Source organism: Sinohyriopsis cumingii, chromosome 2 (genome assembly GCF_028554795.1).
Source record: "Sinohyriopsis cumingii isolate HCF-2022 chromosome 2, ASM2855479v2, whole genome shotgun sequence".
NCBI lineage: Eukaryota > Metazoa > Mollusca > Bivalvia > Unionida > Unionidae > Sinohyriopsis > Sinohyriopsis cumingii.
Genome location: NC_142962.1, coordinates 19323234 through 19350419, shown reverse-complemented (window position 1 = coordinate 19350419; position 27186 = coordinate 19323234). Strand labels below are relative to the sequence as shown.

The following is a 27186-nucleotide window of genomic DNA, read 5'->3' as shown; positions in this document are numbered from 1 at the left end:
TTAATAAATGTTCGCACAAGTGTCAAACGAAGTGTTCGACATGGACGAGCCTGTAGGTAGAGACACATCCGTGCGTGATTTCCAGTATTTTTCGTACGACGCAGTGACACCAAATGCGATTGGTCGCATTGAAATTCAAGTTCACGATACAACGAGATATTTTCTTCCATCTGAGGCGTATATCGAAGTTGTTGGAGAAATTAAGAAGGATGATAATACCGACTTTGACGGAAATTTTAATGTCGGGTTCGTCAACAACGGTATCATGGCATTATTCAAGAGCGCCACTTACATGATCGATGGAAGAGAAATCGAATCAATCACGAACAACGTTGATATAGCAACGACGATTATAGGTCTAGCTAGATACTCGGATGATTTTACCAGATCAGCCGGTCCTAGTATGATGTTCGCCAAAGACAATTCTAATCACGCTGATCCTTCCCCGTATGAAATTAGACAACCTAACAATCGCGCTGTTCCCCCTGTTGCCAATGCTGATGTCCAAGACTTGGTAGTTGGCCCCAATAACAATTACAACCTCGGATTTGCCACGCGAAAGCTTATGTTAAAAGGAAATGATCAAAGATTTTCCTGTGCAATTCCGTTATCTCACGTTTTTGGATTTTGTAGACATTTCAGGAAAGTCATTTACGGAGCAAAACATACGGTCGTTTTTATTCGAGACACCGAAGGCAATGACAGAGCCATCTGGCGATCAGCGGGTGTGGCAGGTGATCAAGGCAAAATATTACTAACTAAATTTACCTTGTGGATGCCAGCGATAGTTCCATCGATGCTCAAGGAAGAAAAATTATTATCATTCATGAATCAAGGTGGTAAGTCCGTTATGTCCTGGTTGACAATCATGACCGACTCTATCGACATTAATATTAACGGAATATTTACCTGGTGAATTGCGTCACAGCAAGGTGTCTCGGCACCTAGACATATCTTTGTTGCTCTTCAAAACGTAAATAGATATACTCAAATTCACAGTCACATGATATTCGATAATTTCGCAGCAACAAATGTGTCGTTGAGGATAAACGGTCAACAAGAACCATCCGAGGATATATCAATTAATTTTGAAAATTACTCTACGGCCCGCGCATATCATCGCTTGCTAAGTTTCATGGGTCGCGATCAAAATATCGATACCGGATTGCAAATATCACAGCTGGATTTTAATAGACTTTATCCTATTTACTACTTTTCCCTGGAACATCTCGATTTGGTAAAACAATCCGTTGTCGATATCCATTTCAAAGCCAGAATTAACACAGCCGGAGCAGCAAGGGCATTCGCGGTGATTCTCATCGATAGAACAATGATATTGGAAGGTATCAGTGGTAGAATGAGAGTCATCGACGCTCCTGTCGAGAAAATGTAACAAAAACCTAGATTTTCTAAATTTAGATTAAACGATTATTAATATGCCATACGAACACGTCAGCGTAACTCTGACCCCCGGTCAGATGAAAAAGCTCCAATCAGCGATATCAAAGCGATGCGGTTTGAAATTAACCCTGAAAAACGATCAGATTCAGGGTGGGCCTAACAAATTATCGCTAACTAAGGGTCAACGCGAACGTTTCGCCAAAGCTAAATCAGCAAATTCTGGTGTTCATGTGAATCTTAGCATAGGCGCCATCAGAGATATGGTTAAAACGGGTGGATTTTTCCCTCTACTAGCCGCTATTCCCGCGTTAATAGCAGGCGCAAAAGCATTAGGGTTAGGTGCGGTTGGAGCCGCAGGTGCTAAATTAGCGCATAAAGTAATGGGAGGGCGATATGGTAAAAAAAAGGGAAGCGGCCTCTATCTAAGACGACCTCCCATGTACGGATCCGGCCTCTACCTAAGACGACCCCCGTACGGATCCGGTCTAAATTTATCCTACCAGCCTCAAATCTAGATTTGCTAAATAAAGCAAAAAATAAAAAAATAAAATTTTTCAGAGGCGTATTTATGCGGGATCAACTACCAGAAAAACCAAACCCTACCGAGACAGGAATAATAAATCTCGATTCAAATACTGGCCCTGGCACACACTGGGTCGCCTACGCGATTAATCCTCGCGAAGTTGTTTACTTTGACTCGTACGGACTAGCGCCACCAAACGAATTTATCAATTACGTGTCAAAGTTAAATATTCCAATTTGGTATTTGACACTTCCGACGCAGACGTTAATGGATCCACCGATATGCGGCCCAGAATCAATTGATGTCCTCGACGCAATTTCAAAATCATCCAGTCCGTATCATAAAATTGTATTTGAATATGCCGTAGATAAATATCATGGTTGATATTTACGGTAGATCTCTCTTGAGGAAGGAGAAAAAAGAAGTAAACGACGTCGATCTATCAAAATTTGCAACCAAGAGTGATATTAATAATCTTCTATCGCTGTCAGAAGTGGATCCTGATGAAGTTGCTGTTTTTCAGAGCCGCGAAGGAAGATTACAAACCAGCAACGTGAAAATAACCAATATAATCAAGCGAGACGAATATAATGATCACATTGGTCAATTTACTCGCCAATCAGAATTGGTGTTAAAATCTATCTCCGATATTACCGATATTATCGCGGAGTTCCCCCCCAAAACCGATATCGCGGATATAAAACAAAAAAATAACGAATTACTAGCGACGTTGCTTCTGAAGGCTGATAAGACATTACACGATGATCTTCAGGATAGAGTATCAAAAAGATTTAGCAATCTAAATCGCGATCTTAAAAAACTCGAAGAAGCATCAAATAAACTTAGCAAAAAAATTGACGAGGATATAAAAAAATTCATCGATACTTCATCCGCTACACACAACGATCTTAACGATAAGTTAGGAAAAATCAACGAGGATATCACTAAAATTCTCGCCGATATTACCAAAATAAATACCGCGATGGCTCAGAAAATCGATAAAAAATCAATCAACGATCTCAGTGAGAAAACAAAAAAAATCAACGATGAAATTACTAAAATTCTCGCTGATATTAACGTGGTACGTCAAACCGCAAATGAAAAGGTCGATATAATATTGTATAACGCAGAAATTCGAAGATTGGAAGCTAATCTTCTCGACGCAACCACAAAAATTAACCAAAAGACCGATGCAACATCACACGACGATCTTAGCGAGAAAATAAAAAAAATTAACGATGAAATTGACGTAGTACGTGAATTGGCGCGTCAAAAATTCGATACATCGGTGTACAGTGGAGAAATTCGAGATTTAAACACGAAACTTCTCGACGCAACTACAAAAATTAGCGATATTAACACAAAAATATCGTCAATGAATCTTGGAAGATTAGCGCGTATTTCGATACCAGCGGAGGTAGAAACAAAAAATCTTTCCTGCCATGTACCATTTGTGGTAAAAATACAATATGTTGAATGGACACCCGAGAATAACACATTTAGCTTTACCCCGCCAATTACTGGCGTATATCGAGTATATATTATCACCGCAACAGCAAAACTCAATGTAATAATAGACGATGATTTTAAATTTCGTGAATATTATCCTGGGTTTTTTGTTATTGGTGCATTTGAGGGTAAAATAGAAACCTTTAGGCTAGAACCACAAATTAGAACCTTCATGCATGTCAATTGTCAAGTAATTTTCGAATATTTATCCGGAGAACACGCAATTGGTTAGATAACCTAACTAATAAATGACCGCATCGGACTACCGATACAATCAGGTGCGTTCATGGCAGGATTCGCTAAAAAAACTCCTCAACAAGTATCAGATAAAAATAAAAAAATATCAATGCAGATTAATTGCCATCGATGTTGCCGTGTACGCGGTAAGTGCAATAGTCGCTGGTGCTGGTATAATCTTATCTGCGGTAACAACAATCGCGCCAATCGTTGCAACGATAATAATATCATCGACAACGACAATCGCTGGTGTTCTCAATATCATCGCGAAAAAAATATCCTCGTGCACGAATGAGAAATTGTCTCTATACACGAGTAAATTATCCCAGGTCAACGAGGCGTATTCGAAATTATCATCACTGCTTTCTGAGAGTCTCAACGACGGCGTTATATCCGTTCTAGAATTTTCGGCAATGGTAAATATCTACTCCGAGATTGAACAAATGAATATTAATAATGTCCGAACTAACCCAAATCGTGACAAACACGACACCACCGATAACAATGCTGATATCGGCAAGCTCAACCAGGCCAGAATTTAGTATCGATTTTCCAATACCAATCAGCGTTAAAGAAATTGCGCTGTCACAGTTACGTGTCTATAACAGCTGGCCCAATGTTAGGTCGAAATCATTCGGCAAATTATCATCGAATAATTCGCTTGTTTTTGCCAATAAAAACCGCCCCGATGGAACTCTCGATTGGATCGTCGTTGGCATACCAACAGGCAGTTACGAAATTGAGCAACTAGATAAGGAACTTACCAGTAGAATATCGAATATAACTGGCGATGCTACTCCAGGAATAAAAATATCCTCGCACGATCCAACGTTGTCGTCGATAATCGAGGTAAAATCGCCATATATCGTCGATATTTACCAGTCATCGATTAGGACAGTTCTAGGTTGGCCCGAAATCGCACCTCTGGCAAAACCAGAAAAATCTGATTTTATTATTCCAGGTTGGCACGAAGAAGCTCCTCCAGAGCTACCGGAGCCAAAAAAATCAGATTTTACCACCGACGAAGGATGGTACGGAGATATCAAACACAAGCCTCTGATCCACAGCGCCATCAACCTCATGAATAACCACAAATTTAACTTGGTGATGTTCGCTTTTACTTTCAGGGACAACAAAATTCTCTCGTGGTTGCCTCTTCCTAAAATTCCCCCCGGTGTGAAAATCTTCGACGCTACCAACATTAACAGGATAATAGCCCCCATAGACGGTATCTTGGTAAGAAGAACCCTCGACGAATTTATTCAAGAACATAAATTACAATTAAATTTATTGCGGGAATCCTTTCATGAGTGCATCTTAAATAAATCAGGTTCATGTAGCGAAATTATCGGACGCGTGAAGATTTTAAATCAACTCGCGAATGATGTTGAATATTATCACGACATGTTCATTCGGGCGATAATCGACGATATATCAATTGCTGATTATGTTCTTCCTATTAGCAAATTCGAGTTGATCAAAAATTCAGGAGAAAAACAAAAATTCATGAGAGTATTTAGATTAACCGAGGAAACGCTACCAAATTTCAAATTTCCCGATTATGATGTTGATAAAATGAGAAAATCCGTCACTGATACCATCGATGATTTATTTCCGAAATTACATGCCGCGTGGACTAAAAAAATACAATCAGAATCGATTCTCAAACACAATAATGATCCTGCCGGGCAAGGGCGGCATATCTCGCCAGGTATCGTTAACATAACGGAAGTTATCGCGATTTATCTTCACGCGGATGTCGTCGAAGGTAGCTACAACGTGGATTCGTCTGTGTCAGAGCAGGCACAGCAGGGATTTATCTTATATTCGTTTTCACCTAGCGCCTCTCTGGGTTTTTTGATAATAAAAGAGCCAGTAAATCCGTTTTATCTGCGATGTCACAATCGATTATTATCGAAGATAAATTTCAAACTGACGGATCAGAATGGAAATTTACTTGATATACGCTGGGAAACACTGAGTATCAATTTGTTGGTGAGATCGTGAAATAATCTAAGATTCTAAAGATTCTTGATCTTTCCACCAAAGAAAAAATACCCAAAAATAAAATAAAACCCGAGGAAATTTTCAAAATTAATAGATTTTTTTAGTTTTGATGGGGTAAATACCCGTCAAATCGAGTAATTTATATAATTTCGTAAATCTGCTGGGGTAAATACCCGTTAAATTGAGTAATTTATATAATTTAGCAAATCCGCTGGGGTAAATGGTAGTCAGAAATAAGAAAATTGTACAATTTCAGTAAATAAATTATTTTGGTAAATAATAAAAAAAAATTAATAAAAATCAGAGAAATTAAGAAATTTGTGTAATTTTATGTTTTTGATGGGGTAAATACCCGTCAAATCGAGTAATTTATATAATTTCGTAAATCTGCTGGGGTAAATACCCGTTAAATTGAGTAATTTATATAATTTAGAAAATCCGCTGGGGTAAATGGTAGTCAGAAATAAGAAAATTGTACAATTTCAGTAAAATATTAAAAAAAAATAATAAAATCAGAAATTTTTGTTTTTTTTGTGTGGTAAGAATCTTCAGAATCTTCAAAATCTTCGATTCCAATTTTGATAATATCTGAAATCTTCAGAATCTTTAGAATCTTTAGAATCTTTAGAATCTTCGAATCCAATTCCAATTCTAGAATCAGAAATCGAGGATTCCTTGACTCTAGAGTCTTTTGACTCTAGAATCAGAAATCGAGGATTCCTTGACTCTGCTTTCATCGACCAGCTTTTTCAACTGCCTGACACGTGAGCTGGTAATTTTTCTTGACTCGTATTCGTCTGATAAAATCGATCTAACTTTTTCTACCAGCGTCGATAATTTAACAAAATTCTCGATTTGATCATCGCTGACAGTTGCAAGCGATTGGTACATCGCAATTTGGATTTTTTTAATGAATTTGTATTCTGACGGTAGCGTGTATCTGTACTCGAGTTTCCCCTGAACAATCGTCTCAAACTCGGACCGGATTTTACCTGTGTCCAAATCCGAAGATAAATTTATTTTTTTATTTTTCAGGTCATCGATGGCTTCGATGATGTTGTTTACGTTTTCTTCGTTCATTATATAAATTTTTGTAATATTCAATTAATTTTCAAAAATCTTCGATCTCACTTTCCGAATCGGATATTATCGGAATATAATAAAATTCGATCCACGCGCTAAATTTATATGAGAATGTCGCGTTCATTATTTTTTCTGCCGCATATCGTACCGAGGGAGAATTAATACCGAAATACCTTGCGGCGGCATTCATCAACGTAAATACAAGTTCTTTGTTTGTTTCTTTATTTATCGATTTAACCCCCTTAGCTGATCGTACACCACCGGTATTGCCGGATATGCAATTTTCACTCTGAGATACCGCGCGAAGATTTAACAGTTTATTGTTAAGTTTATTTCCGTCAATGTGGTCAATAACAAGACCGATTTCTATTGGTCCGTTGAAAACTTCGAATATAAACCTGTGATTATAATATTTTGCGGATCTTCTTTTATTATTTTTGCTGACGGTAAATCTGAGATATCCAAAACAGTTAACATTACCAACATGTTTCTTCATTTTGATATGTCTGACAACACCATCGGATGATGCTTCGTATCCCTCGATAGTTGGGTGAGATTTAAACTCGCATGTTACTGTTGTTTCTGGATTCGCTGATTTCAAGTTCATTATATGATATTCTATTTGTCTAAATCGTTATTAGCTTGAAATCGATTAATATAATCTTCTTCACATGTTATAACCGACGAGGATCTTTTTTCATAATACCAACGCAATTCTCGATAATTTTTTCCTCCGCAGGCTAAACACAATCGAGTTTTTCCTCGCGTGCCAACTTGACAAATTAAGCAACGTTGTGGTCCCTTACTGCCACGTCGAATTGCATGTGTGAGCGCCGCAATAATCGCCTCTACAAGATTTATCACAGAATTTTGTTGAACCGATTAGTATCCATTTGCAATGCATTATTATAATTTAAACATTTGTCTAAAATATAATCATGGATGCATTTGATCTTGATGAGGCAGAATATATTATACCTTAAGTTGATCGGGCCAAGAGAGAATTTTTCGATGATGGAGCCGTTCACACCTGGTCGACTTGGAAAACAAATTCCGTTGATGCTACGATGAATCTGGAGCGTGCTAAGAAAATAATCGAGCATATAAAAACCGAACACAAAGAAGAACGATTTATCTTTGGAATAAAATTTATCGCACAAACGCCCGATGATACTTGGATTATTCGTGATAAACGAGATCCAGTGCGTGGCGGTAAGAAAAATGTTGTTCTTGATAAACACTCTAAGCACGGATTGTTACTGGGGATCGACGGTCCTTATTACGCTAGGGCATATCCATCTAGTGCAGTTGTTTATGGAATTTATCGGCTAAATAATAATCCGGATGTGAAAAATCTACCTGCGATGAAAGAATCACCGATGATAAATTGTGTGGCTGAGCGTGTCATCGAACATATGAAAAACACTCGACGTGGATCTGGTTTGACCCAGTTGAGGCTGGATAAAATTAACACATGGGCAAAGACTGTCGCTGATGGTGCATCTGTGGATGATGTAGCTGCGTTGAGCAAAAAACTTAAATTTCCTATTACGGTGAAAACACTATCGGGAGAAATATTATATTCATCGCCATATAGATCCCGAGGAGCGCCAATCGAGATTGTCGATCACAATTCCCACGCGTGGTCGCAATCGGTGATGATATTTCCACGAGATCGTATTGTTAAATTTTATCCTATAGATGCCGCGAAAGATAATTCCGATGCTATGTTCAGATTTATCAAAAAATTAAGCGCATCTGATCCAATATCGATATGGTTATTCTCGAGCGAGGAAAGATACGATCAATTTATTTTGCCATGCGGTGATATTTACCGGGGGGAAATATTACACGAGTCGATGAAAAAACTCGCGGTAAAATATTCATCGAATCCCGATCAGCTACTAACAAATTGCTTTACAGTACCGTCTGTTGCCGCTCATGCCGCCAGAGAGAAAAACTCATGGAAGCCTACAAGAAACGAATATCTCGCTGATATTCAACTTAGCTGTATCGAGTACGGCCATGGTGGATTGTGGAATACCAAGTACAATTTCGAAAATATGATCTCCGTTGACATGAGCGCGTGTTATCCTGGAAGTTTCCTTGGATATGGCGATTGCGCAGATTATTTTGCTAAATTCGGCCATCCCACCAGCGAGATGACAAGAGTAGCGATTAACGGACCATTGCCTGATTTTGTCATGACCGGATTCGCTTGTGTTACTTCGTTCGAGTTTGCTGAAAATTTACATAAAATTTGTTATATTTGGTTCGGCAGGCATTTCTCCCAGCGCCGTTGGGTTCCTACAGTGTTGTTGAGATATATGCTAGATTCGTCGATGTTAATATCGTTGACAGTGAGCGAGACGATTATATCGTATAGGAAACAGACCGATGTGTGGCTACCGACAGATTGTGACAACGCGAAAGATATCGGAAGAAAAATAATTGGTAAATTTACTCAAGGTGGATCCGTTGATCATAAACATCGACACGCTAGGTTGTTTATCAACGACGCCGAGATGGATTTTATAATCGCCGATACGGTATCGCGAGGAATATTTTGCAACAGAGAGAATATTATCATCGATGGAGCGAAGTTAGGTACTGTGATTAGCTACCTTGACGGAGAATCAGCGCAATATACGCATTTGCGGTCGTCGATGCTCGCTTATGTAAGCATAAATTTACTGTCGATGATAAATAAATTTTCTGATATCGCGGTAAGAGTCGCAACGGATTCGTTTTATATCGATAAAAAATACCAATACAAGCTGGAAAATTTAATCACCGACGGTAGCTCCTGGGGAACTTGGAGGATAAAAAATGAAGATATCCTAGATTATTGTGAAGACGCTGATGTCGAAGATCGTGATGAATTTCATCGAGGTAGATTTGAGGAATCTTCGGCGGCCGCATCTGCGTTTGATCCAATTTCACGCAGTAAATTCATTTACCTAAATGGTCCTGGTGGTAGCGGTAAAACAACGCGAGCGATAAATTTATTTGCAAATTCTGACATGATCGTGTTGACTCCGACTCACAGATTAGCGCGAGAAATAAAGCAGCGCGGGGTTAATTCTTGCACGTATCACAGTTATTTCAAATACAGCGGTGGATCATGGGATTCGGCTCGTATGGGAAACAAATATATCAACAAGATTATAATATTCGATGAAATTTGCACGGTGAATTTAGATATTTTAAAATCGATCTTAGCTTGGCTGGAAGGGAAAAATACCGCTGTGATAATGTGCGGAGATCACGGACAACCTGATCCGATTGATGGTGAATCGCCTCACGAATGGCTCAGAAACTTCGTTGATTATTATGAGGAAATCGACGCTGATTATAGATCGACTGATATTTTACTGACCGAATTTAAGAAATTGATTCGACTACAACCGAATAAAATTCAGTGTGACGTTATGAGAAAAATAATCGACGAGACTCCGATGAGTGATTTTCTAAATTTGTGGCATCCCGATCATTTGATCGTTGCTAGTAGGAAAGTTGTTCGTGACATTATCCAGGAAATGTTATTCAAGCTGCATTGCGAGAAATTTCCAACGCTGCAGGTACCATTATGCTATAGGCCCGCCAATACTAGAAAACAAAATATCAGTGTTGCTCTGCCATGCGGAGAGGAAAAGATTTTGGTCTTGAACGATATTATCTTTGTTGATATTAATCTCGTTAATGACGCGATAAATACAGAAAAATCACCGTGGAAACTAGGATACGCAACAACGATACACTCATCGCAGGGATTGACCGTAGATGGCCAAGTTTGGATTGTCGATGATAGAATTTCCTGGTCAAATCTAGTGTATTTGGCCGTGTCGAGAGTAAGAAAATTATCTCAGCTAGGAAGAATTCGAGTGAATTATCTTAGTGAAGCTGGCGGTAGTTGAGTATCTTCTGGTACTATTTGTAATTCTTCTTTGGTAAATCCGCGTTGAGGCGCTAACGAATCCAGAATATAAATTGCTGGTCTTCCTGGCGATCTTGTTACGGCGGATATTTTATGTGTTGTAACGCTCCAGGTTGGGTCGGTTGCTCTTTTTCTTCCTCCTTCAGCTTCGCCTTCTTTATACAAATATCTGACTGTGACACTACCTAGCACAGGCTGAATTGTGGAATCTCGCTTTAGGGGTATATTCGAATTTGTAATTGCAATTCGGGCTTCATTGCTATTGTTCGAGTTACTTCGTTATTTAGCGCGTTAATCACATGAGGCAATCTTGATACCCAATCGTGAGATCGATTATCTTGAATAAACTTGCGTGCGTACTGGTATCCGAATAATCTTTCTGCAAGCGTTTTATTGAATCTTTCGACGATAGCTTGATTGTGATGAACACCTACAATACCGCGTCGGATTTTCACGTTGTTCTTTTTCATCAATGAGGTAACCGCGCCGAGGAATTCTCGACCTGGATCAACTTGAAGAAGATTCGGCCATGTCAACGGGGATCGTGAATAAATTTCGTTAAACGCCTTGGCAATTTCTGTTGCTGTTTTATTCGATAACGGCTCCGCTTCTTTATACCTACTAGCGATATCAACGACTGTTAAAACGTATTTGTATGTGACGCCGTCAACGGTATCGTGAGGAAGAAACATTAAATCAGCCTGATGGACCTCATTAGGGATGCTGACAGTGAAACTCGCATATGGTATTTTCTTAGGCGGGGGGAGATATATTTGCCAGATTGCCTGTTTCGATAGCCACGATTCAGCAACGGATTGTTTTACCTTAGCGGCTTTGGCAAGTTTGGCAATTGCTGATTTTCCTCGCCAGAATCCTCGCGGAGAATAATATATCTGCTCCATTATTATTTACCAGCACCGAATACTAATTTACCTTTCATCGCGCCTTTTACCAGCCAAGTTGCCAATTTCTCTCTGAAATTTTTATTAGGAATTGCGTTTATTGCATGAATTAGCCTGATATCAGCGAGGTGTCTTTGTTGTAGATCTCCACTGCGATATGCGAGATCGTGATAGTAACAAGCGTTATCGATAGCGTTTACCGGATCTTCACCTTGCTTTGGTTGGTTATTATCGTCGAGTCTGATATCGAGCCTCGTTCCGGGTCCACAATAATTGTATCCTGGCAGATGCTTCTCTCCGGGATATTTTGCCCAGGGCAGCCCAGGTAGATTTGTCAAGGAGGCGGCAATGTCTCCTCCGGTTCTTCTAGTTTTTTTTTTACAAATCTGAACTTGCATGTCTTACAAATTTCACATTCTCCTGCAATTGCGTTCCTGTTGTTGCGTGTAATGATTTCGGTTGGATTTATCGTGGCTGTGTGAGTGCGACACTTAACACAATATAAATCCATATATTCTAGTAACATGAATGTAATTGATTTTTCAGCCACGAAGCGACGCGAGCAGATAAAACACAACGCGGTATTACCGAATTCGATAAGAATGATAATTATTGGCCCGTCAGGATCTGGAAAGATGCAGTTGTTGCTAAATTTGATAATGCGATGGCTGAAATGGGATAAGTTGTATTTGGTTGCACCATCCATGGACGATCAACGCTGTTATCAGGTGTTAAAAGAATTTAGCGACAATACCGACGAAGGCACAATCGAATTTATCACAGACATCAATGAAGCTCCATCCGTGGAAAATTTAGACGGTGATGTTAATAATCTTGTTGTTTTCGATGATGTTATGCTGGACAAACAGACCAACCCGGCTAGGATATTCTCGCGTGGCAGACACAAGAATACCGATATGATTTACGTAACACAGAGATATACGCAGATTCCCAAGGTGATTAGGGACAATTGTAATATTTTATCGGTGTTCAACGGCGTAGACACGCACACGCTGAGAAATATTCATCAGACCTGGTGTAACGGCGACATGGACATAAATAAATTTAAAAATTTGTTTAGCCGCGCTCAGGCAACGCCGCATGGGTTCATCACGATAAATCTTCACGATCCACGAAGTCGGTATCGAATCGGTCTCGATCAAATTTATTCATGAAAAAACAGCCCCACCTTGCAACAAAAAATATAACACAAAAATCTTATCCCAAATTCTTCTTTTTTCCTGTCTCGGATGCTATATTTACTAACACACCGGCGCGACCACCTGATGCATCCGTCTGAAATGCATGAAATTTGATCTCCGTAGAAGGCCGTAAAAATGAAATCCGAGGCTTCTACGGAGAAAGTTTGCGTAGGAAGCTTTATTTTGTCTGTTCACGATGGTCTGTACAACTTCCCTTGATTATGAAACTTTATTTTTCTGTCTCGGATGCTATGTTTATTGACACACCTGGTATACACACCTGATGCACCTAGTCTGAAATGCACGAAAATTGATCTCCGTAGAAGGCCGTAAAAGTGAAATCTGAGGCTTCTACGGAGAAAGTTCGCGTAGGAAACTTTATTTTGTCTGTTCACGATGGTCTGTTAAACTTCCCTGCTGCTTATTTAGTATCATTTTGGTTGTGATTAGGGAGGTGTTTGCACATATGTGCATGTTTGTGGTGGTGATATTTGACATTGCTAAATCTATGAAGTATTTGTTTTCTTTGTAAGTGTATTAAATGCTTTGGAGAAAACATAAGTTATTTTGTTTATTCAAATTTTAATTTCCAGTAATTTTCTATAGACTTATATGCAAGGATTGCTTATTCTCAATTGGATGTCAACTTTTGGGGTCATGCACACTGATGTTCCCTCCCCTCCACACCATCTAGAGTCTTAAAAAATCCCAGCACTGATTGGGGAATATGGCAGATATAGCTATGATCTGATGATACTGTTACACATGTTGATTAATATCATGTTATCATTGATGTCAGATTTGGAGGATCTTCATGGGTACTCATTTCAGGTGAAATTTATAAAACATTTAAAATAATTTGTATCTTCTACAAGCCTTGATGAGTAAAAAATTTAAATTATTTGATGAGTTTCATACAGCACATCCTCACAAAACAGTCTTCATTATAACACTGTTCCTGTTATAAGGCCCTTCATTACAACACTTCTTATTACATGGCCTTTCATTATAACACTGTTCTTGTTACAAGGCCCTTCATTACAACACTTCTTATTACATGGCCTTTCATTATAACACTGTTCTTGTTACAAGGCCCTTCATTACAACACTGTTTCTTTTGTAAGGCCCTTCATTACAACACTGTTCTTGTTCCAAGGCCCTTCATTGAAACACAGTTTTTATTATAAGACCCTTCATTACAACACTGTTCTTATTACAAGGCCCATCATTATAACACTGTTCTTGTTACAAGGCCCTTAATTACAACAGTTTCTTTTGTAAGGCCCTTCATTATAACACTGTTCTTGTTATAAGGCCCTTCATTATAACACTGTTCTTGTTATAAGGCCCTTCATTATAACTGTTCCTGTCATAAGGCAAGTATGATCATGGACCCAAGTTCATTAAGTGATAGTGAAATTTTATTTATTATTTACTTCATTGTTCAGGAGTCAAACTGTTAGGTGGGGCCCTGAATGGTTTAAGGTACTTGCCTTTACACATCACTCACGTCTCATCTCTGCCCACATGGCTTTAAGCTAGACCAATGTGGGTATGTGAGAAAGCTTGCCAGTAGCTTCCCATGGGTCAGTAGTTCCCATCAGGGTCTTTCCAGGTTATTCACCAAGTATACTGGCCACCATATATAACCTATCATGGACTTAAAAATGCAGCAAACCCCAGAATCACGTATACACTCACTGTAAGGCTGTATAATTTTTTGGTTCCCATCAACATGGTTATAATAAATGATCACTCTGCATTTCATTTTGAATTAACACAGATTTAAGACTGTTTATCACATAATGATACCTTGGTTGTTATATCTTGTCATTACACTGCACATAGCCATGTCATTTTTCATGCCTCGAGGTGTTATTATATATGTTCTACATCAAACAGTATGTGGATAAAAACCTAAAAATCACAGTGCCCATTTGTGATCTCTCAGATCCTTTAAAAGGTGTGTTACTTCTAAAAACTCTGCCACAAGTTTTCCTTTGGTAACAAAAATTCATGTGCTGTCAGCCATTTTTGAACTTATATGTATCTATTTAGTAAATGGCATTTTCATTTTGGTGTATTGTAAATTGTAAATATAAGCTGTTGTTTGGGGTTTAATGCCATTTTTCATTACTTGATAGGCTATACATTGTAGCCTGTATACCTGTTGGAGGAAGAACCCCACAGGAAGCTACTGGCAAGCTTTCTCTAAACCAGTTGGTGTAAGACTCAAACCCAAGCAAGAGTTGAAATGTCAGTGATCTTTGAAGGCAAGTATCTTAGACCACTTGGCCACCTGGGCGAAAGTTGTAAATAATAATAATAATAATTATAATAATAATAATAATAATAATAATAATAATGCTTTATTTATAGAGGGGAACTAACTCATTAGTCAAGGACTATTCTCCCTTGGGGCCCTCTTAAGGAGAGTATAATAATGCACATTATATGATGATAGCAATAATTACTGTTTATTTTAACATGTTTAGTATTAAAATACTTAATTCCATTATCTATTAGAAACACATTCATGCTCATATCTTTTCTTAAATACTCTTAATATTTTCAGCCAATTTTAGATGTAGTGGAAGCTTGTTTCATAGAACTGTACCAGATTATTGGAAGCTCTTTTTAAATTTAAATGAAAGTAAATAAAAGTAGTACATATTTGTACCACAGTATTATTATGGATTTTAAAAAAATGTATTAGTTTGCATGATGGAATATTCTCTAGAATCAAAATATGATTGCAATCAATGAAGTCTTTGTGATTGTTTTGATAGCTCATGGGAAGACATTCTCTTGGTTGCTAATTATGAGACACATTAGAGTGCAAGTTGCACTTTTATCATGTTTTGTCTTGCATTTGCAGCCCAGAGTACGACAACAGAGGATAGCAAAATGAAGATGAGAACATATAGAGCTCAGAAGACCTATGCTGTTACCTCAGGCAAATGGTAAATAGGAATACTTTTTAAAACATGCAATGGTAGAATTATATCAGTAAGACGGCATAAACTTGAAACACCTGTAGCAAGTAGACAGTGCATGTATCATCAGGTAGAAATGACATGGGTACAACTTTTAACTCTTTCCCTACCTACTTAAACGTTGCCTTGCCTCCACAGTGACTGATTTATCTACTTGTAAACAAGCACTGTTCTCAGCCATAGCAGATATATCCTCTTGCCTGTTATGAGCTTTAGACCTCAGCAATGGATAGATCCACTCTATATATTCATGTTACAAATGATTTAATTTGTCAGCAAAGGCAGTAAAAGAACTTTCATCCAATCAAAATAGAGTTTACAAATGATGGTTCTTCTTTTGAAAGATGTGATATACTTAATATGGCTACTAAATATGGGGATTTTATGGAATTTTTTAAACATATGGTAGTTAACAGTTGCGGTTGTTTACAGTGGAAACAATGGCTTTTGTTATGAATTTGGAATTGTAATATTTAGGTCTTTTTTAGAGGATGAGGTTTATAATACTGATTTAAGAAGTGTTAGCATTGGTGTTTAATTATCATCTTTGTACAGTCTGTCAGAAATCGACACAGAATCAGATAATAAAGACAGTGCAGTGTGGATAAGAGAGCCATGTACTCTGCAGGTCACGAATTTCATTGAAAGCATTGGTCCGACTTTTGTTTGGATGAGAGGAAACTTTTTTTTATAGATTTCTTATTTAAATATTTTCACCTGGTATTAAACCAAATACTTGTTGCTGAAACTAATGGCTATGGAGCAAAATCGATGAAAGAGAAGCATAAGAATGTAGTTTGAAAAGAAAAAATGCAGCATAAGGTGTCCATAATGTGCACTGTGATGTCTGTTTTTGTGTAAAACAAAACATTACTGCTTGTGCTAATATCACCAACAGCAAATCAGGAACTAGTAGAACATAATGACCATTTAAACGTTTGGAAATAATTATCTGAACATATCTGACATATGACTATAAAATAAAGACAAATTATAGTGTTACAGTAGTATGTTCTGTGTTCAATTCGTGGAGGTTTTTCATCAATACTGTGGATTTTAGTGGGATAAAAGAGTCACACAGATAAAAGATAGTTATAGGCATGGTTTTAGTATATAATACAATCAATTATAAGGAAAATAACTAAAAACAGTTGGTCCATGTCCCCAAATCATCAGCTAAAAGTTAAAATTTAACCACAGCAGCATCAGGCTCTGGTAGTCAGCCCCCAAATCAGCTGCAGTTGTGACCACAGCAGCGAGATGGAGCAGTGAGCCATTACAGCAGCACTAGTAGTTGAAGAGTTAAAAGTAGCAATGGTGTTGGCAATTGCATCATCGTTCATTTTTAAGATTTTTATTTCAACCTATGGTGGCAATTGCATCATCGTTCATTTTTAAGAATTTTATTTCAACCTATGGCATTATATAATAAATATAATTTTAAAAAAATGTTTTTGTGTTATGAAAAGTACACAGTCAGTTTGAAAGATCATGTTATGTGCTAGCTAAGGATGTTATGTGCTAGCTAAGGATGTTATGTGCTAGCTAAGGATGTTTTGTACTAGCTAAGGATGTTATGTGCTAGCTAAGTATGTTATGTGCTAGCTAAGGATGTTATGTGCTAGCTAAGGATGTTATGTGCTAGCTAAGGATGTTATGTACTAGCTAAGGATGTTATGTGCTAGCTAAGTATGTTATGTGCTAGCTAAGGATGTTATGTGCTAGCTAAGGATGTTATGTGCTAGCTAAGGATGTTATGTACTAGCTAAGGATGTTATGTACTAGCTAAGGGCTAGCTAAGGATGTTATGTGCTAGCTAAGGATGTTATGTACTAGCTAAGGATGTTATGTGCTAGCTAAGGATGTTATGTGCTAGCTAAGTATGTTATGTGCTAGCTAAGGATGTTATGTGCTAGCTAAGGATGTTATGTGCTACCTAAGGATGTTATGTGCTAGCTAAGGATGCCTTAGCATTAAATGTCAGCCTTTGTGTTCAAGCAAAAAATTTCAGCATTTCTATGGTGTGAAGAAATGGTTTGTAGAGTTTATTTTTGGCAATGCAAAAATGTTTGAGGTGTGTTTGATATGCAAAAACAAGAATTTGGCATAGCTAACTACAAAGCTTGACTTTGCTGGTTTTATTTAGTTGCTGAATATTCATAATACCGTGGGTATGATAAAATATGGTTGTAGATCACAGCTGTAATTTTACTAATTCTTTCAGATTGTAAATTTCCAGATCTGGGTGATATGGAATAGTACAATATTTTGTATGTTCATGGACTTTAGTGTTAAAGCCCACCATCTTGAAAAAAAGTTAATGGTTTATGTTTGATGCTTAGGCATTTAAATGGTGTCGATAATCATTCACCTCTTCAAACAGGCATAAAACCTTTTGTAAGCAATGCATCAGCACTTATCTCAATTTTATATCAACCCTCATTATAGATTGACACATAAAATGAAGTAGGAAGTCCAAATTTTGGGAAACATGTCTTATAGGATGAAAACTTCTTTTTAGTTTGGCTGAAAAGCTCAACAGAAAATAGGTTTTAACTATCCCTCACCATATTAATCCTCTCTTTTTGTATAACAGAATTTTTCATATAATGCAGGTATTATGAATTTGAAGTGATGACAACTGGATTTATGAAGATCGGATGGGCCATGGTGTCTTTGGACCCTAGTTCAACCCTTGGTACTGATGGAAAATCCTATGTCTTTGATGGATCCACAGTAAGTTCCAGATAATAATGACAGTTGGTCATTTATATAGCTGTTTTAATATATACATATTTCTGTTGGTGTAAGATGGCAATGGTTTATTATGTGTCCATCCGTCTATCTGTCCTTTGATTTGCCCATGCCTAGAGACATAAACTGAGTAATTTTGACTATCATGACATCTTTCACCATCAGGATATGAGATTGTGTATCATTCACAGACTTGATCTTTACAGTTAGCATGGATGTCCAGTGCATCTTGACTGCCTGACATTATCAAAATCTTTGTAAGATTTGATGTTGACTTCCATGCAGGCATCCTTAAACTTGATTAGTTTCTATATAATGAACCAAAACATTTATATTGTAAATGCTGGCTTTAAATCTCTATTTTCCACATTCAAAGTCAAATCTTATGATCTTTCATTGTTTTAATGTTTTTGACGCAGTGGTCACGATCTAATTGCAGGGGAGAAAATGGCATGTAGGGTCCGAGCCCTATGGCAAGACTTGGAATGTAGGTGATGTCATTGGCTGTATGCTGGATATGAAAGACAGAACTGTCAGTAAGTATAACTTGCATGCATGACAGAATGTACGATTAGGGTCATAAATTGCAGAATATCTTGAACAAAATGTAACATTTTGATCATAACGTTGAGAAGTAATGAAGAAAGTAATTCAAAAATACAGTAGTCCCCCTCTTGAATGGCCCCCCTGACCAGCGGCCACCCGCTCCTTATGGCCAGAATCCGTTGGCACCGACGAGTTTGTGTTCAAAAGTACCCCTTGCGAAAGGCCACCCGGCTAACGCGACCAGCGGCCAGCATATTAGTACAAAATCATAAAATTTACCCCCACAAGCGGCCGCATTTTATTTGAATATGTATCCAGAACCAGTATTGTATTCATAACGTGTGTTAAGTAATCCGATTTCTGTTTCCCGATGTCAGGTTTTCGTTACTGAAAGAAGTGTTGAGTAAAGTACATTTACCACTAAGGTTAATATTATATCATTTACGCCTCACGAGAAGCCAAATTTATTCCATAAAAACTGAGAAAGACTCAAATTTTGACCCATACAAAAGGGTACGTACATGTAATCCAATTAGCCTTACTGCTGTGTTATCATCAGATGTCCGATTTAGTCACTCCGATAATTGTTAAGAATACAATTATCGAACAGTAGTAACAGCTGAGAAGTGGCAGTATCGATGTACAATACCCAAGTCAGCAGGAAATGGTTTAATAGCCTTTATGGCTTCCCTTAGTAAGATGTTGAGCTTGTTCACTTTGGTAATCAGTGGCTATTACTACTGACAATAATTGTCAAAATTACGAATCCTAGTGGCTGCGAGGTCAAATCTGCGTGATGTTAATGGTACATATCGAAGCCGTTTTGGCTTCTCTCACCCAGTTTCAAGAAATGTATAAAAACAATAGGGTACCAGACTGCGACTAACGAATCACGTGACAAGATCACTTCCTTTAAAAACACACGGCAATTTGTTTAGATGCATACAAAATTGTTTTATCAGTATTGTAGTTGGCAACATGAATAACTTAATGCAAAAAGATCAACATGTCATCAAGGAAAATAAAAATTCTCAGGTTAGAGGAGAACGTGAAAGTAATTCAACTGATGGGGGGGGGTCGTCGAGGATCCTTGCAGAAAACTAACGTCAGGAAGACTCAGATAAACAATATCGTGAAAGATAATGAAACAATTCTGCAGAAGTGGAAAGGTGAAATGGACGAAGAAAGGAAGATTGTTTGAGCCAGGAGACGTTTGTGTCCTGATTTGAAAGACAAGAAAAAGCAAAAAATTTGTCAGTTGAACTGGGATATGACGACTTTAACGCAAGTAACGGATGGTTGCACAGATTTCAAGTGCGACACAATATCAAGTGTTCTGTCATTAGCAGCGAATCAGCTGATGTTAATAATTAAGTTGTTGAAGATTGGAACAAAAGACTAAACGATATATGCAGGGGATATGACAGCAAGGATATTTTTAATGTGATGAGACTTGTTTGTTTTTTAGACTGTTACCAACAAAGTGACATGATGTGAACTGTAACATAATTATAAAGACAGTTTTAAAACTGTATCAGTGGTTATTCATAGCATTCTTTTGCAAATGATGACAAAGTTTGTTTTACATTTATTTCACATTATGCATGTGATTTTTTAATTAAAATATTAAATATTTAAAATTAAATGTACTTGTGACTTTTTTTATGTATTTACTATTCACATTTGTCATCCCCCTCTAGAAAGGCCACCCGCATTATAAGGCCACTTCCCTGCTGCATTAGGGGTGGCCTTATAAGAGGGGGACTACTGTATGCAGGTGATCAAAATCATCTCTTCTTTTGGTGTAATGTATCAAAAGCAACTCTAATATATTACAATTTCTTCTGTTCAGGCCAAGAATTTTACTTCATGCAGTTTAGCCAAAAACTGTGTATACAAGAAGTGATCATGTATGTGTATGTAAATTTGCTTTTCACAACACCATTCTGTATGATTTGCTTAGTAATTAACATATAAGGTAAAACACAGTAAAACATACCTGGGACCAAGGGAAGGCACTTTTAACGTGGGGTACTCACCCATAGATGCAGTTTATAATTTTTTTAATCATTTTAATGTGAACTCTATAAAATTAAAGTACCCTGGTATATATATTTTTTTTAAAAACTACCTTCCCTGGGTACCATGTATGTTTAAATGGAACAGCCCTAACTTAGTTCTTTCCAATTAAGGGTTGTTCCAGTAAAATATAATTGGACCATGAGAAGGCTGTTTCACATGTAAAAAGGCTGTTTCACATGTAAAAAGTACCTGTCAGTACATTTTGTAATATTTGCTATTCTTTTTCCTTCAACTTTGAGTAATCTGAGGTTTTTAAACTGACTTATCAGGATACTATGCATGTTTATATGGAACTGCCCTTAGGTAAGAGTCTTGCAAAATACATCACTGCTTTATTTTTGTCTGTTAAAGACAATTATTGTTTGATGCAAAAGTTCAGGTAGAGATCTTTAAATTTCTCAGTGCAGTGGAATTAGATTATAAAAAAGCTTTTTTTTCTCAGCCTTTTCTCTGAATGGAGAACTGATGATGGACTCATTGGGACAAGAAATTGCCTTCCAAGAGATCAATATATCAGAAGGTATGTTAACATTAATGTGTATGTCTGCAGTAAAGGTCTAAATCATTGCCAGTTATTGGTAATTTTTATTAAAGAGGTTGTGTATATAGAATCCTTAAATTCACCTTCCCATCCATCTGTCCTTATGAATGCAACTAGTCCTTTAGTTTTTGATGGCTTTCCATTAAACTTGGTAAATATTATGATTGTGACCTTAAGATGCACATGTCGACAAATCGTTATTGCTCATTTTGACATGCAGCCATGCAGCTGAATGCAGGGTATGACAAAATCTTGTGAACACAACATGTCACACAATTTTCAATGGCTGACAATGAAACTTGGTAAATGATCATCAGCCGAATTAGGACATATTGATGTCTCTGTAATACAAACAATATTTATAAGAGTTATTGCCCTTTATTGCTTTATACCTGGATGCAGTGTATAACAAAATTTTGTGAAGGAACAGGGTTAGAAGCATATCTAAGAAGCCATGAAAATCCTAAAATTTCATTTTGACCTTAGAAACCTAACAAAAGTGTTAAAACACTGAAAGAAACCTAAATAATAGAAAATTTAAAACAATGTGAAAAACGATGAACTGCTCTACATCAACCCTGCAAAAATGCATTTTTGCACATGGTTTTTCAATAGTCAAGTGGTTGAGAAAGCATGTGAAGTTCTTGGCACTCGCAGGTATTTGTTTTATAATTATTTATTAATTTTCACTTTATTTTCATTTAGAAACAAACTAAGAACATACTTTATTAAATTGTTAATGAATGTTATTCACATCATGGAGATAATCGTGTAACTGCTTTGTCTCTTGAACCTCAAAAAAGTTTTAAAACCTTGAAGAAAACTTTTAAAAAATCTCAGATTGTAAAATTTTATTTCACTTCTAACTTTGGAAGGTAACTAGTCTTAGAGTTTTAATGATTGCTGTGAAACTGGGTAACATGATGGTCATCATCAATAGATGCACACTTTGATGAATCTCTGTATTTTGATTTTTGTTAGAGCCATTGCTGTTTTGGACTTGCAGTGCATGTCAGAATCTCATGAATGCAGTGATTTCTATATGTCATCATGAAACTTGGCAATTATTATGTTATTCATCTGAAATTATGAATATCGACAAAGAACTGTGCTCCAGTGATTTTTGTTAGAGTTATTGTATTGTGTGACAGAATCTTGTGAATGCTTCTAGTGTCAGTATTTTCATTGGGTTGACATGAAACTTTGTACATGTTATTATCATTATGTGAAAATGCGCATCAACAAAATACTGTCCTCCAGTTTTTGTTAGAATTGTTTGTCTTTTAACAGAATGCAGTATATGGCAGAATCTTGTGAATACAAATAGTAATGCATTTTTTTATCTGCCCTCCTTTTGTCTGTTATACTGTGAACGTGACTGTCCATTAACGTTTCCTTTCTGCACAATAACTTAAATTCTACAGCACCTGATTTAGCCAAACCTTACAGGTAAGTTCTGGATGAAAGGAAAAAGCCTATTGATTTTGGGGTCAGAAGGTTGAAAGTTAGTGTCACTGTGGTACATTGACATTAGTTCCACAACACAGAGTGGACCAAAGTTTCTGGATGGCTTGTACTTGGATAAGAAAGAAGCTTAATGATTTTGAGGTAAAAAAATGCAAGGTCAAGGTCTTTGGTAGATGAAAAGTCTGCACAGTAATTTTAGTTCTTGATTGTGCACATTCATCAGAATTTTAGGATGACTTTCATGCTGTCTAACAAAGAAGCCTGTTCATTTTAGGGTCAAAAGTTCAAAGGTCAGAATCATTAACTGCAGGTAGAAAAAAGGTGTTTGCATAAAAACTTTAGTTATTGACCAAGTATGACCAGTCTTTTTAGAAGGCTTGTATTTAAAGTATCAAAAAAGCCTATTGGTTTTCAGGTCATTGGTAAGGGTCATTGTGGCACAACGAAATGGATTTTACAAGATAACTTTTGTTTTAGAGTAAGCTCCTTAACCAAACATGGTGGGTGACTTGCACTTAGGGTAATAAAACGACCTACATTTCTGAGGTCTTCACATCAGAGATCACGTTCTTGGTAAAGCAACTGAGAAAATGGTATATGCACAATATATTTAGTTAAAGACTGCATACATTGGTCAGATATCCAGTTCATAGTGACTTGTTGGTCAATATACTCCTGAGCTAATCTTGCCCTGTTAGTGCCTACATAGAAGATTGTTAAACATGCGGTGGGCATATACTGTGACATTCTTTGTACTCTAATTGATGAATCTGGTACATGTTATTGTCATTAACTGAAGATATCAACAAATCACAGTGCTGCTGTGATTTTTAGCTGACCTGGTTAGATACCAGAAAGCTTATAAAATGGCAAATCATCCATTGTTTGGTATCTGTCATCCTTTTGTTAGGACATCTTTGTTATCACTACTCCACCTAAACTACTTGTAAGATTGCCATGAAACTTACAAACACATTTATCCCAAGTCCATGTCGGTCTTAAATGAAACTCCCCACACAGGCATAACATTTTTCTGCCATAGAGGCCATCTTGAAAATCATGTTGCTGCTTCTGTTATGTATATATAATTTGTACTATTTGTTTGCTTTTCTTAATGACTGAATCTAATCTATATCTGTATTTTGTATTTGACCTTGTCCAAAATCAAGTTCATTGTCTACCTGACAGTGGTCATTATTTTCTAAACAGCAGAATACATAACTCAAGTTTTCATGGTCATTAAAGGTCATTGAAAGTCATTGAGAAATAAACACCTCATTTCAAGGTCTTGAAAGTCATTGGTATTTTGTAGGTCATTGAAGTTTAGAGATTTGGTTAAAAAAATAAAATGTAATTAAAATTTTTTCTTTTGAGTCATTTATTTTTACATTGTGGTATGATTTGACGTTGGTTTGATTTTCTCTCATTTGCTAAAATTCCACTGTTTTCCTAACAACATGAAGTAATTAGATATCATGCATAGCACTCCTTTCACATGATGTCATTAACACTCTTTCACTTCACTAAGTTAAATTGGCACATGGGTCATGGACATATTCTTAAGGAGTGTTTTAAAGTATTGTCTTGATGTTTTATTTATGGCTCAGATGTTAGGTACAAGAATGAGTGCAACTGAAAAAATGAATAGAAACACAAATTTATATTCTTTGATTCACCTGGATTTTTTTTCTTCTTCAGATTAAATTGGTGCAAGGTTAATTCTAATGCACAATCGAGGACGATTTACCACCAGATTATCCTAGATAGGAAACACACAGGCATACATGTTTGCACTGTGATTGTTTTTGTAATTAACTTCAAGAAATGTAGGGATATCACACACTTATTTAGTTTAGGGTACTATAAAAAGTGTTTACATTTTTGACATGTTTGCAGATTCACTTTTGTTGATGACACAACTGCTGATCTCCAAAAGTCTGGAAATTTTGATTACATGCTATTTTTAGATTTCAATTTTTGCTCATCTTTTTGGCATAATATCTTAAGGTTTATGAATGAAGAAAAGCCACAAAATATGTAATAATGAGACCCCATTAAATCCAAAAGTGTTAATAGTTCTTCTTACAAATGCATTATTCAAAATACCTTGAGCATAGCTACATATAGCCATATAAGGATTCAGATAAACTAATAAATAATCTAACAATAAAATTAGGAAGTAAATATATTTTTTTGATCAAAATACATCTGTCTGGACAAGCAGACTTAAAAAATCCTAATACAGGACTATGTTACAGACAGCCAATCTTGAATAGTGGTCAGTAAGGCACTGATTCAAGAAAGTAACACTTAAGCAGGTGGGCTTATATTAGTGAAAAATCTTATTTTGGAGTAAAGTATCTAAAAGACATTACCGATAGGCTGTGAAAAGTTGTACATAATAACCATAAGGAACCATTTCCAAATTTGTTCCAGCTGGCTAAGCAAGTTATGTATATGCCCTATCAGCAGGGGCATCACAGCACAGAACAATTTTCAAACACTGGTGAGGAACAGCGTTTTAAAGATTTTGATTTCACTAGGACTCCAACAGAGTGTAGATGGAAAAAAAAAGATAGATCAATATTGAAGTGATAGATAAATAGTGAACTATGGCCATTTTCTCCTCCCTCCTTTTTGTTCTAATCCCTCCTAATTTTTTTAACAAGTGGGAAGCCCTTGCCCACATTAGATAAAATTCAGGCAGTAGCTCTGAAGTTAAAGCACTGGAATAGCAGATGGAGAAGAAAGTATAGAAGGTAAAGAGCAATGGTTAACATGTGTGTCCAGTTCCAATGACTTTTTTATAAATATAATTCCCTTTCTTGTTTTGTTACATTTATTTTTGTATTGTTTTTGTATCTGTTGTATTTTAATTAATAACTGAAGCAGAACACCTGATACCGTGAGTAGCCATTGAAAACTGAAAAATGGTCATTGAAAAGTCATTGAATTTTAGCTCTCCTGCTCTGTATGAACCCTGCTGTATGATTGTGGATTAAATATTCAGTTCATTATTAATATAATCATGTTTGCCTGAATTTGTGTTAAAAGATAGTCTTGATTCTGACCTTAGACTCTTCTAGAATGGAGAATTCCATTAAGTGACATATTATTTCCAGAAAATGTTATCTCAGACTTGGGTCAGGTAGAGGGTTATATAATCCTGTTTATCTAAAAATTACTTATTCTTGCTTTAACATCTAAAGCTGAATCATTCTTCTTCTTTTGTTCAGTTTTTGATTTGTTTGGATTATTTTATTCAGAATATGATTCACTGGAATTACAAAGTGCTCAGTACTATTAAAATACTCTTAGCACATTGCCACACTCCAGGCCACTGGCACATTAGCACATTTAAGACTACAGGCACATCAACACATTCAGTATTGGAACTTTTTTGGAATACCACTGGAACCTAATTGGAACTTCTTACATTTGGACTTATGATAGAACTTTTAGGACTGTTTGGGATTTAATTCACAATATTCTATGTTTTCTTTTAAATTTTCTTTTTGTATTATATGGAAATAAATATTTTGCTGAATTTTCCATAACTTGTTGGTTTTTATTCCTTTCTGCTACTTAATTTAAGACCATAGAGATGTTACATTATTACTACTGAATAGAAGACAATATTAATAGGGGTTTCACATAAAGATTTATTGTGATATTTGATCCTAAATTATAATGTTGCCAATCAGACAGCCAAAGGACCACCATGATGGCCATCTTGAAGGTTTTGTCATCATTACTCCTTCTGTAAGATGGTCTTATCAGTATGGGGGATTTACCAAATGAAATGGTATCTAGCTGGTCCCAAATACAAATGGTGCTAATCAGACCCCCTAATTTCATGGCTGTAGTGGCCAGGTTGGAAAATCATAATATCACTACTTCTGTAGAATTTATAGTTGGGTTTTCTCTGAGAGACTTCTTCTGATGTGTAGTTGATCCTAATGAAAATGATAAGACCAATAATATAGCAAATTATAGCAA

General features: G+C 36.6%; 1 protein-coding gene across 8 annotated transcripts in view; it reads left to right on the top strand.

Moving 5' to 3' along the window:
- The window catches only part of LOC149804420 (ryanodine receptor-like), a 538410-nt gene that overhangs the window by 174203 nt on the left and 337021 nt on the right, over positions 1–27186 (top strand). For all 8 annotated transcript variants that reach the window (XR_016415653.1, XR_016415652.1, XM_089940121.1 and 5 more), the window contains exons 28-31: positions 15680–15764; positions 18413–18533; positions 18991–19087; positions 21622–21699. Coding sequence is in view for 6 of the 8 variants with exons in the window: in XM_089940121.1 (XP_089796247.1) it covers positions 15680–15764; positions 18413–18533; positions 18991–19087; positions 21622–21699 (381 nt within the window). In the remaining 2 variants the exon portion in view is untranslated. The remainder of the gene's footprint in view (positions 1–15679; positions 15765–18412; positions 18534–18990; positions 19088–21621; positions 21700–27186) is intronic.